This window comes from Megascapheus bottae, chromosome 9 (genome assembly GCF_031878675.1).
Source record: "Megascapheus bottae isolate mThoBot1 chromosome 9, mThoBot2.hap1, whole genome shotgun sequence".
NCBI classification, from domain to species: domain Eukaryota; kingdom Metazoa; phylum Chordata; class Mammalia; order Rodentia; family Geomyidae; genus Megascapheus; species Megascapheus bottae.
The window spans coordinates 45,685,897-45,699,091 of record NC_143517.1 but is presented as its reverse complement, the minus strand read 5'-3'; the positions used below and the strand labels follow the sequence as shown (position 1 = coordinate 45,699,091).

Genomic DNA, 13,195 nt, shown 5'->3' with positions numbered 1-13,195 from the left:
GATCCCCTTCTGAGTTTGAGAACCACTGTATATATTATATTTTAGTATATTATGCAGTATATGGTTTCATTTTTCCTTACATTCATCTGCAATAGTAATAGCTATTTGATTTAGTTTGAAACCCATTCTCTTATTTTTGTGATGGGATTCTCAATGTTTGGTGAGCTGGCCTTAAGCTCAAGTGATCTTCCTATCTCAGCCTACAAAAAGAATTTACAAAGCTAATTATTTCTTAGTAAAATTAGTATTTATTAGTAAAGTCTTAAATCTAAATGTTAGCAGAGTGCTCTCTCTCCATTCATTTATTCATTCAATCATTCATATATCTCCTGGGGTTTTAATTTAGGCTTGGGCACTGTCCCTAAGTTTTTATTATTAATATTATTCAAGGCTAGCACTCTACAACTTGAAAAATAATTTCACTTTTTTGAGTAGTCTGTAGAGACAAGAGTCTCTCTGATTTTCCTTCCTGGGCTGACTTCAGATTGTAATCTTTAGATTTCAGCCTCCTAAGTAACTAGGATTATAGGTGTGAACCACCAGTGCCTGGCAAAATGTTCTCTTTTTATGTTGTAATTAAAAAAAATGTAGATTTTGGTTTATAGGATTAGACTGAATTTATAGTAAAAAGATAAAATCTTGAACTTCTATTCTCTCTTTTCAGAGCCTGCAGTTATAAATTATATGCAAACCCATTTAACCTCAGTTGAGAAACTAGGGTAATACTTGCTTGAAAATTGAATGGTAACAATTTATTTTTAAATTACAGAAATGTAGAATTAAATGATTGATATGCCCATGCTTCCTTTATAGTAGGCGGGATTTTCCCTCTCCCTTTATGTGGTCCACTACCACAAAAGGAATATTGAATCTGAGGAAGTTACTGAGTTGTTAATCCTTGGCATATAAAAATTTCAGAATATGAGTGTTTAGTAAAAGGTTAATGGGCTTCATAAGCAAGCAGTATAGTTTAACACTCCTTAATATAAAAGTACTCTTGATTTTGATTAGCTTTGAGAGAGAAAAGAACCACAGTTGTTGCCCAACTGAAACAGCTACAGGCAGAAACAGACCCAATTGTGAAGATGTTTGAAGATCCAGAAACTACAAGGCAAATGCAATCAACCAGGTAATCTCTTCTTGACTTCGATTCTTTAGATTGTTAACTAAATGTTAACACCAACATTATTTAGTGTTCTATAGTAAAAACTCATGGGTTTGATATTGTAGGGTGCCTGCCTTCCCTTCCCCTTCCTCCTCCCTTCCTTTAATTCCCTTTCTTCCTTCCTTTCCTTTTGTAGAACTGGTATTTGAATTTCAGAGCTTCATACGTGGTTGGCAGGTGCTTGAAATATAACTCCAGTGATAAGGGTTGATGCAAATTTCTTTCTCTTTTTTTTTTTTTTTTTTGTTCCCTTCAGTAGTGGGGCTTCTGGGCCTGGGTGCTGTCCCTGAGCTCTTCATCTCAAGGCAAGTGCTGTATCACTTTGAGCCAAATCCAACTTTATGTTTCCTGGTGGGTTAATTGAAGATAATAGTCTCATGGACTTTTTTTTTTTTTTTTTTTTTTTTTGTGGGTCGGAGGCTTGAATTCAGCCTGTGCACTGTACCTGAGCTCTTCAGCTCAAGGCTACCTTTGAGCCAAGCCCCATTTCCTGTTTTCTAGAGGTTAATTGGAGATAAGAGATCTCAGGTCATTTTTTGTGCCCAGGCTGGCTTTGAACCTTGATCCTTAGATCTCAGCCTCCTAAGTAGCTAAGATTACAGGCGTGAACCCCCCACGCCAGCTCATGGACTTTTGTGCCCTTTTGTGCCTGGGTTGGCTTTGAACTGCAATCCTCAAATCTCAGCCTCCTGAGTAGCTAGGATTACAGGCATGAGCCACCACACTGGGCTGTGATGCAGATTTTTTTTAATAACTGTTTTTATTCCTTAACAGTTAGTGAAACCTGTTTATGCTATAGACATTCCACCCCTTCTCCCTTTTTCTAGAAGACATTTGACAGTATTGGGCAGCCTTTTTAGATGTTACAACTGGAGAGACGTTACTGGTACCTAGCAAGTAAAGATCAGATATGCTGCAGCCTTGGGGCCTTGTCCTCATCTTTCTGTTTCCCCCAAAACATTAGCTAGCTCTAAGTATTGCTTAGGAAACCTTGAGTTTGGACACATGGGTTGCTTACTGTAAGAGAAATCTGAACTCACTTATCTTGTTACTTTGTGTTACAGCTTTTCAACTTCTGCCCAGTCCAGCTGATAAGATTATTTTATTTCTGATTTCCCTTTAGCTAGAAATAGTCTTTGTTTGGTTTCCAGAGAAACTGTATTTCCTAAATATATGACTTAATATACGTCACTCTTTTAGCCTTTTAGTTTATTAGAAATTTCTTAAAGCCTTTACCCTAAATGTGGTGATACTAAATGTATAGTTTTCAGTTAAAGCTAAGGAAATCTGAAAGTAAAAATTCTAAATTTGTATTTCCCCTATTCGGTTCTTATGTTTAAAATATGGGATATTCTGTTTATTTTATTCTGGAATTTCTATTTCTCTTGCTTTAGTATTCAGATTAAAACTCCTATAATAAAGTTACTACCCATAAATTTATGAATAGTGACTTAGAAGTTAGATATACTTATATTTTCTGTCACCTATATAATTCACTAAAGCTGGGCACCAGTGCCTCACACCTACAATTCTGGCTACTGGGGAGGGTGAGATCTAAGGATCATGGTTCAAAGCCAGCCTGGGAGACTGGAGTCCTGGAGACTCTTTATCTCCAAGACTGGAAAAAAAGGAAGTGTAGAGTTGTGGCCTTGAGCTGAAATGCTCAGGGACAGTGCCCAGATCCAGAGTTCAAGCCTCATTATCTACAACAAACTACCAATAAAAATAAATAAATAAAGTACACAGTTTTTCACTTTTTTATTCAGGGATGGTCGAATGCTGTTTGACTACCTGGCAGATAAGCACGGAGTAAGTTTATATTTTGTTTTGGTTCTAATAAAATTAAATACAATAATTAAATAAACTTCAGTAGTAAATGTTCTAATAATGCTAGTTCCAGACTAGTGGGCTATTCAAGTAGCTTCGTAGCCTATATGTAAGGTCTAGTATATTTCTGAAATTTCAGTTTTTAAAAATTGATGCTGATAGGAAAACAGCTTTCAGTAATGAATTCTCAAAATTGTTGCTTTATTTAGTCTGACATTAGTACCTATTAGTATGATCTTTAATGCTAACAGCCAACTAAGAATTTCAAGGCACAGGATGCATTTTCTTTGGATTTACTTATAATCGAGAACAAGAACTAGATTTGAAATAAAAATGATATCTCTGAACAATAAGATAAAGAAGTACTTTATAGTAACTCTTGACATTATCGAAGTCTTTGTAAATTCCAAAATTCTCAAATAGAACAATAGTAAAGCTTTTATTAGCCATCTCTCGATCTCATTTCCTATGTTACTTTGAAAGTGTGACACTTTGTATAAAATTAATTCTTTTGGGTTTTTTGGGGGACCTCTAGTAACCTCAAACTTGTAGATTCTGAGTATACAATGTACAGGCTTATATTACCACATACTTAAATCTTAAGTGTACATTCATTTAATAATTTAACTGTCAGAAATGTTGTTGACCACATACTGTGCAGTACTCTTCTTACTTCCCATATAGATATTTCGTCGACTTCTTTATATCCTTATTTAAAAGTTGGTGTCATTTTGAAGTTAGTTTTCAGAGATCAGATGTTACAGTACACATTATATAGAAACACAAAGCTTTCAGGTGTGCATGTGCTTAGTAGTTGGTCTGGGTCATAGATCAGACCTTTAGTCATAATTGATGTCGTATTGTAGAAAAATAAAAATAAAAATTTGTAACTCTGATGTTAAAACCATAACATTCATGTCACCCATTCCTAATGGTCAGTCATTTCTCTGATTATGTATTTGTTCTTGGTGGCAAATTTAGAGAGAGTGAAAAGTGGACTTAATGGAATTTTAGAATTCAAAATTAAGAGTAGGACTTAACTATTATTTTCTTTCTCAGTTTAGGCAAGAATTTTTAGATACACTCTACAGGTATGCAAAATTCCAATATGAATGTGGAAATTACTCAGGAGCGGCAGAATATCTTTACTTTTTTAGAGTCTTGGTAAGTAGCCTGTTTGTATGTTTTAAAATTTCCTTTGTCTTCTGGTAGAATCCTAGTTCTCTGTTGCGGTACTTTATTTCTTAAAATTCTAATTTTTTTCTAAATTTCTGTTTCTTGAGGTAAGGACTGGATATATATATATATATATATATATATATATATATATGTATCTCAGGCTATTCTCAAGCACCTCTTGGTCCTCCTTCCCCAGTTTCATAAGGAATATGGGCTTTCCATTAAGCTTTAGTCTCTAGTAAAGAAGATAAGTAAGGGCTGGGAGTTTGGCCTAGTGATAGAGTGCTTGCCTCCCATGCACAAAGACCCAGGTTCTAATTATTCCTCAGTATAACATATATAGAAAAAGCCAAAAGTGGTGCCGTGGCTCAAGTGGTAGAGCTCTAGCCTTGAGAAAGCCCAAGGACAGCCCTTAGTTCAAGCCCCAGGACTGGCAAAAAGAAAAAAAAAAAAAAGAAAAAAGGTAAATAAAATGCTTTTCGCCGGGTAGTGTCTCATGCCTGTAATCCTAGCTGCTTAGGAGGCTGAGATTTGAGGATTGAGGTTCAAAGCCATCCTGGGTACAAAAGTCCAAGAGACTCTTATCTCCAATTGACCACTGGAAAACTGGAAGTGGCTCTATAGCTCTAGGGGTAGGGCCTTGAGCTGAAGAGCTCAGGGACAGCACTCAGGCCCAGAGTGCTGGGCCTGATCGACAAAAACAAAAATCTTTTCACAAAAATCCCAGTTAAGCTTATGTTAGTAGAGTCTCAAAATTTAGAGAAAGTTTTACCTCGTCCATAAAGTCCATAAGTAGGAACCATTCATTTTGTTTTATAATTATATGATTTTTACCAATAGCAGAATTCTGTCCTGTAATAGATTTATTAATGTAATACTACTGTCCAACAGATTAAGTCTGCTTTGTGAAGTTAACCTGAAGTTACTGAATGAACCCATAGTTGTTATTTTTAATTCAGTACTAACATTTTATCCTTAAACTTATAAGCAGCTGTAGAATTCTAAGGGTATTGGGATTTTATGCCTTAAAGGTAACATTATTATTATTTTGCTATTTACCTAAACTGAAAAAAACAGGGGTTTCTTTCTTCCGTGGGATTTAAGTAAATTTAAATCATACTATTAATTCAGGTGTACTACTTATGTTTGTTAGTTCATTTGACCAATTCCTAGGATCAGTGTTTTTGATTAGGGAAAGATGGTGATATAAAGCCAGATTTAAGTCAGGTCTTTACATTGACTGATTTCAAATTTTGTTTAGATAATTGTATTAGTAGGTACTATGAATCGAAATGCTCCCTTTGATTTGAGAAATTGTAATTTGGTATTTACCTTGAGCAAGTTACTAAAGCCTGTAGTTTCTATTGTTATTCCTAAGAAAATTGCATGAATTTCTCTTAAAACAAGGCCTTTCTTGGGTTTACTGATACCCTGTAATCCAGGTTTTCAGGAGGTAGAGGAACAGGTTTAAAGTAGAGTTCAAGGATAGCCTGAACAATCTTAGTAAGGCTCTATCTCAACAAAACAAGATAAAGTTTCAGGAGTCCTTAGTGCCTGTACCAAAAAAAAAGGAAGAAAGAAAATAGTAATGACAATAATAAAAGGCAGAGACTTTTTGTCTTCCAATCTTAAAAAAGATTTCTTTTGTCTTTTTTTTAAGTCTATTTTCTGACACTTCTTTTAGTTCTATATGCCACAAGACAAGACATGCCTACAGTCTTTAGTTGCTTTTTAAGATATTAAATGATTTGTAGTGTTTAGAGTTGGTGAAGTATTGATTCAGATGATTCTGAGACTGGAATTGTACGGTCATCTCCCTTCAAAGAAATAAAAACTTTTTGTTTATTAGGTTTGATTTTAAACAAATTTTCCCTTATATTTATAAATGAATTAATTTCAAGTTAGCTCTGATTAGCTTGTAAGTGCATTGAAGGTAATCAGTGAAGCTAAACTTGTAGTGCCTTAGCAAAAAATTCCATCAGTTTTGCTTTGAATATTACCTGGATTTAGGAAAGCAAAAGTTGGTTACTTTGAGAATGTAAACAGCTTAAACCAGGATTGTAAAATCAGAAGCCTGGTATGATTACAAGTACATGAAAAGAGCTGGTTATTCATATCATTTGTTAATGCTGGGAGTGAATTTTGAGAATGAAGATTTAGTGTCATGTTAGAGGTCCAGCACAGTAAATTTATTGTTGCTGGTCAGTAAGTGAATGTGCCGTTTTGCTAAGACATAGATACTTAAGGTAACTGCTGGAAATCCAGATATTGAAATGCTTCTAGTATATCCACTCTTGAAAGCAGGTTGGTATGAAGAGCCAACTGTAATGACATGGAGTTGAGCCAGAGTAGTACACATGAACCTTTGAGGCCTGAAAAACTTTCAGCAGTTCTACAAAAAGCTTTTATCCTACCACATATAACACCGCATTCTAGTTTAATGTCCTGTGTTGGTACAGAACAGTTTTCTAATTAGTCTGAAAATTTGTAATGTTGGTATATGCTAAAAAGTTTGGGGACTGTTCTTAGGCTTTTTTTTTCTTTTTTGAAAAGACTAGTTTTTTATTGCATTTTAGAAAGTATAGATTATTAAATTGTTCTTAGGCTTTTTTACATTATACTAATCAAGTCATTCTGTCTTAATTTAATTTTAACCTTTTGAATTGGACCTGCAGCTCTTGTGCTAGAACTTGTGACTTTTCATAAATGATTACATTCTCTGAACACAATATTAATAAGCTACTGAAGATTAGTCACTATATAGGGAATAAATAGGCCTTTTCCTTTTTGTACAAGCAAACATTTGAGTTATCCGGAAGTTTTGCATTGCATATTTACAGGTGTAAACAAAGCTAAAGTTAAAATAACAAGTTATATTTTTAATTTAGGTAAATAGTATTATAAAATACATGTGCTTGTTTGAAATTTTTATTACAAGAGTAAAAACAATTTTGGATGTTTGTTGAAAAATGGTAATATTGTAGTTTAAATGTAATTTAAATTTTTTGTAATAGCTCCCCCTTATTTTTTTCTCCATTTCTGAATTCTTTTCTAGTGGTTGATTATTCTTTTAAATCTATGGTTAGGGAAACATAAGCTATGAAAGAACCATTGTAACAATGATCCGAGATTAGAATTTGACTCTCCAAATGACCTATTGTAGGTCAGTGTTTATAAATTAAAGCTGTGTGACCCTAGAATCTGCTTTTATTTTTAAAAAAGACTTGGTATCTTTTAGACTATACAAGGAATATATATACACCCTGTTTGGTGGTGAAAATTCTTTACCTTATCCTCCAAGAAATCTGTTAACTGAAATGAAATTGAGAAGATTAGTGGGAATTTATTAATATTTTTGGCTTAAAAGTTAAAATGAATTATTTTGTTAAAATCAGTCCTGTGTAGCCTTTAGTTGTTCCAAAATATAATCCATTCCTTTATTAAGCAGTTAATTGAAATAAAGATGATTTAAAGATTTTAGAACTATGTTATCATATATTTATAGACTTTTTTCCAGTCAGAATTTAAGATGTAACTACTCTAGTTACTACATGCTATTCTGTTTAAAAGTACTTTAACATGAAATTTGGTGAAGCTTAAGTTACAGTGATGTTTGAAAACATCTGAACTGGTAATGTTCAATTGCTTTTGCTTTGAGAAACAAAAGAAATGTTTCTTAAAACGATTGCCTTTTAGACTTGTTGAAATGTTTTAATACTCAGATTTTCTTTCTTAAAGATTAAACATTTAATCCTATTAAACAATAATTTTTATAAATCAGTGTTTTACTTTAAATGAACTCTGGTTAATAACTATTATCCATTAATGGAAGAATATTTTTATGACCAGTTTGTAGCAATATTGAGGAAAAAGCCAAAGTATTTGGTGATTTCTGGTTATACAATGACACTTATAATACACATAAATTATTATAGTTATACTACTCTGAGTATTTTGATAAGAGGTTTAATTCTGTGGGAACAGAAATGTGTTCTTCTCTCCAGTGTTTTCACTTACTCTTATTGCTTTACCACATGGTTCGTTCAGAACCATTTTACCTACATTTGTTGCTTTGTTCTAGAGAATCCTGCTTTGTTTTTGTTATTTGTGTTTATAACACTCACTAATTAATAGAAGAAATAAGAATAGCTATTAGCCTTCCTTTCTAGTATGTCAAAAGTTTGCATTGTAGGATTAGGTGGATAATTTTGAGCATCTAAGACCCCTCTTGAAAATGGAGGTACAAAGAAAAAACATAGTTTACCTTAGAAAGTTTTTCTTAGGGTTATAAAAAAAAACATGAACATTTAGTGTCAGATCTTGTATATTGGTATAAACAAGTAGGCCTGTATTTTTTTTCTATTGCATTGTACACTACTTCCATTTGTGTAATAATTAGATTTTTTTCATTCTCTTTTCATTATCTACATAATTGTTTCACATTATAGTTAATCCCCCAAATCTTAATTTCCTGTATCTTCATTCTAGTGATTTCAGTAAAAAGTTTGCTATAACTCTAACTTGGTTTCTAAAGTGAGTCATGCTAAAATAGTGCTGCTTTATTTTGTGAGCTAGAATAACATTAAGGACATTATCTATTTTGCTCTAAGTACTGTACTAAGAAAATAATTTCATTGCTTAAACAGGTACCAGCAACAGATAGAAATGCTTTAAGTTCACTTTGGGGGAAACTGGCTTCAGAAATCTTAATGCAAAATTGGGATGCAGCCATGGAAGACCTCACACGTTTAAAAGAGACCATTGATAATAATGTGAGTAGTACTTTTTTTAGAGAGAGTCTCTAAAATTTCCAAATACTCTTCGTAAATTCTCACAAGGGAAAACATTGTGTAGTTTGGGGCAAGGGGCTAAAAATGTTTCAAATTGGCTTTTCCTGACCTGACCAAAAAACAGAATCATTATGGGTAAGCAAATCTTCTGGAAGAAAACTATCAAATTTCTTTTGGCTCTTGGAGAATAGAACTCACTGTTCACTTATGTGGTATCTCCTGTACCCATTTTTTTCTGCACTTGTCAAAGTGACACTGCTGTTGGTGCCTGCTGTTATACACAGTCTTTGCAGAAAATGGCAGTTTCAACCAATTTATCTCTACTTAAACCAGTAATTAGGGACTGTTTAGTTTAGTCCTTGCTTGTAAAATGTTTTCTGAGGGATAGGCATGGTAATATATCCCTGTATGCCCAGCTAGCCAGGAAGTAGCAGATCAAGAGGGTCATAGTTCTGGGCAACAGTTAGTGAGACCTTCATCTTAACAAATAAACTGCTTAGTGGAGCATGTCTATAATCCCAGCTACACAGAGGCTTAGTCAAGAGGATTATGTTCCCAGGCTGGCCTCCACCATAAAAACAAAACCCTACGTGAAAAGTAGCTTTAAAATAAAAAAGCAAAAAGGACTAGAAGTGTGGCTCAACTGATGAAATGCTTGTTAGGAAGCATGGGGCTCTGAGTTCAAATCCAATAGTTTTCTGAAGAGATTTTTTTATTTATAACGTGTAAGTATGGTTTAGTGTACATTTTTGACTTCTGCTTCTAAGGAGTATAATTTGGGAACTCAAGGATCCAGTAGAATGAAAGGATGGGTAGTGAAAATTTAATTATAATGGTCGTACTGCATGCCTTAGATTTAGTGAAATTACAGTTTTGAAGTTAGTGATATTTATTCCCTTGCCTTTTTCTCATATATTAATATATCCCATTTATATATTTCTTAATCCTTTAGTCTGTGAGTTCTCCACTCCAGTCTCTTCAGCAACGAACTTGGCTCATTCACTGGTCTTTGTTTGTTTTCTTCAACCACCCCAAAGGTCGAGATAATATTATTGATCTCTTCCTTTATCAGCCACAGTAAGTTACTTTATAATTTTGGTTATAATTATCTGAAATTTCATGGAATTCTTTAAATTGTAAAATGAGCTTCTCTCTACTTAGACTTTGTTATCCTCGTTTACTTCTTCCTTATGTGATAGATTTACTGTTTACTTGAAAAGCTCATGTGCAGCTCCTAGATAAAGTAATTGATAAAGTGTACACTAGGCCCTTCAAAATACTATTTTATGAAGAATCTTAGGACTCATTCTAAACATCTGAAAGTACATTTTAACAAGGTCCCAGGTAATTTGGCTTTCTGTTTCTGTGAGTAAGCCACTTCTGGGTTAAACCAAGTGAGTACTGAAAATACTTGGGGATAAAGTTAACTTGTGTACTAAACCATGTATAAATATTGTTTTTTTAATTACCCTCCAAGTAATACAGCAGAACAGCTACATATAGCATTTTTATTTTATTAGGCATTGCAATTAGTTTAGAGATAATTTTAAAGTATAAGGAATGCGATGATTAGATTATATGAAAACACTCCTGCATTTTCTTTTTTTTCATATATTTTTTATTGTAGTTAATAGAAGGTTTACATTATGTTCGCCAGATAGAAGGTGCATTAATTCACATACATTGATACCCTGATTTCTCATGTCTTGGTCCCCAAATAACCAAATACAAATATATCCAATATATCAGATAAAAAAGTGAGATACTGTAACAATATGAGATAACCAAAGGACAGCAAAAGAGATGAGAGATAACATAGTACATTAAGGACAACAATCATTCATTATATGGCTTTTGTTTTTATATCCTAGAGGTCCTTTCATTTAGTGTCATACTATATGGCCTTATGTATGTAGGTTTTGCTCTATTGCAAGTCTCTGCTAGGAGAGCCAAAGGTTTCTACTGATTATGACAAATGAGGGAAACCATTGAGGCTATGTTCCTTTGAGTCTGGCTTACTTCACTTAATATGATTTTTTTCTAAGTCTTTCCATTTCCTAACAAATGGGGCAATGTCATTCTTTCTGACAGCAGCATAGAGTTCTATTGTGTACAAATGCCACATCTTGTTGATCTACTCATCAATTGAAGGACATCTGGGTTGGTTCCATATCTTTGTTATGGTAAATAGTGCTGCAATGAACATCATTGTGCTAGTGGATTTAGTGTGTCCTTGTTTCTGGACAATTGGGTAAATGCCTAGTAGTGGAATTGCTGGGTCATAGTGGAGCTCTGTTTAGTCCTTTGAGGAACTGCCATACTGCTTTCCATAGTGGTTGAACAAGTTTGCACTCCCACCAACAGTGTAGTAGTGATCCCTCCTGGCCACATCCCCTCCAGCATCTGTTGTTATTAGTTTTCTTGATCCTGGCCATTCTAACTGGAGTGAGGTGGAATCTTAGAGTTGTTTTGATTTGCATTTCTTTTATGACCAGAGATGTTGAGCATTTCTTCATGTGTCTATAGGCCATTTTTATTTCTTCTTCAGAGAAGACTCTCTTTAAGTCTTTGGCCCATCTTTTAATGGGATGGTTGTTTCTTTGGAGATTAGTTTTGGATTGATTCAATTCTTGGAGCTGTTGATATATTTTAGATATGAGGCCTTTGCCCATTGTATGGTTGGTGAAGATCTTCTCCCATTCTGTAGGCTCCCTAATTAATTTACTAGCTATTTCTTTTGCCATACAAAAGCTCTGCAGTTTAATGCAGTCCCACTTATCCAGCCTTTCTCTGATTTGTTGTGATTCTTGGTCTTAGGGACTTAGGCATCTACAAATTTCAGCACAAATTAGAGTCCTGATATTAAGCCCCTGCAGTTACTGAGGGATGATTATACATTAATGTTTTAGAAATAAAGGTTTGAGCTATAATAGCACAAGGATCCTTTTTATGTCATGTTTTTCCTATCTAGGTTTGGTTAATCTTATGGTAGGAAATTTATTATTTTATAAAGACCATTCTTTGTTATCCAGAAGTTAGTTTTAAAACGTTTACTCTCAGCTGGGTGCAGGCGTCTCACACCTATAATCCTAGCTACTCAGGAGACTGAGATCTGAGGATCAGGTTTCAAACCCAGCCTAAGGAAGTCAGTGAAACTCATTTGGAAAACTGCAAAGTGGTGCTGGTTCAAGTGATAGAGCACTAGCCTTGAGCTGAAGAGCTCAGGGACAGTGTCCAGGCCTAGAGTTCAAGCTCCACAACCAACCAAAACAACAAAAATTTTATCGTATACTAATGGCTCATGTCTATAATTCTCAGGAAGCTGAGGTCCAAGGATCTTGATTTGAATCCAGGCCTGGCAGATAATTCTCAAGATGCTTATCTGTAATGAATCTCAAAATATCTAGAAGTAGAGGTATGTCTCAAATGGTACCGAGTTACAGCTTTGAGCATACATTTCAAGCCAGAGTATGAGGATTCCAATGCAAACCCCTGAACCAGTACCACACACAAAAAGATCAAATGCCTCTGAAACTTTCAACTGTTCATTTTATTGGTTACAACAACAGAAAATACAACTTTATTATTTGTTACCAACTCATTTGAAGTTAATTTTTATTTTTCTATATATCCTTCAGGCTAATTTTCTTGTCACTCCTGGCACTTGAACTCAGGGCCTGAGCACTGTTTTGGGGCTTTCCTCAAGGCTAGAGCCCTACCACTTAAGCCACAGTACCACTTCCGGCTTTTCTATGTATGTGGTACCAAGGAATTGAATCCAGGTCTTCATGCATGCTAGGCAAGCACTGCCACTAGACCAAACTCCCCACCAGAGACTACTTTTTTAAAATATAGATTTTCAGATAATTTTCTTTTTATGCTTACCTTCAAATTTTGTATCTTTGAAATTGAAACCTTATTCCAGGCTTGCTATCTGTCTTTTATAGATTGTGGTGGTTTTAGCTCCTGCAATCTGTGCATGTGCTTAAAATAGCCAAAGATTACTAAAAAGTGTTTTAGCAATTTAGTTTGACCTACATTGACTGTTTTTTAGCCAATTTTCACACAGAATCCATGTATTTATTGACCAAAAGGAAGCTTTTTGAGTTCTTTTTTTTTTCATATATTTCTATTGTAATTAATAGAAGGTGCATTACTTCACATACATTGATACCCTTTCTCATGTCTTGGTCCCCATTTCCCTTCCCTCACCCCTACCCCTCATCTTGTTTTC

At 34.3% G+C, this 13,195-nt stretch overlaps 1 protein-coding gene across 1 annotated transcript in view; it reads left to right on the top strand.

Annotated features, from left to right (window-relative positions):
- The window catches only part of Eif3e (eukaryotic translation initiation factor 3 subunit E), a 32,565-nt gene that overhangs the window by 5,557 nt on the left and 13,813 nt on the right, over window positions 1-13,195 (top strand). The window contains exons 3-7 of the mRNA XM_090339265.1: window positions 1,012-1,129; window positions 2,932-2,974; window positions 4,052-4,156; window positions 8,818-8,943; window positions 9,914-10,038. Coding sequence (XP_090195391.1) covers window positions 1,012-1,129; window positions 2,932-2,974; window positions 4,052-4,156; window positions 8,818-8,943; window positions 9,914-10,038 — 517 coding nt within the window. The remainder of the gene's footprint in view (window positions 1-1,011; window positions 1,130-2,931; window positions 2,975-4,051; window positions 4,157-8,817; window positions 8,944-9,913; window positions 10,039-13,195) is intronic.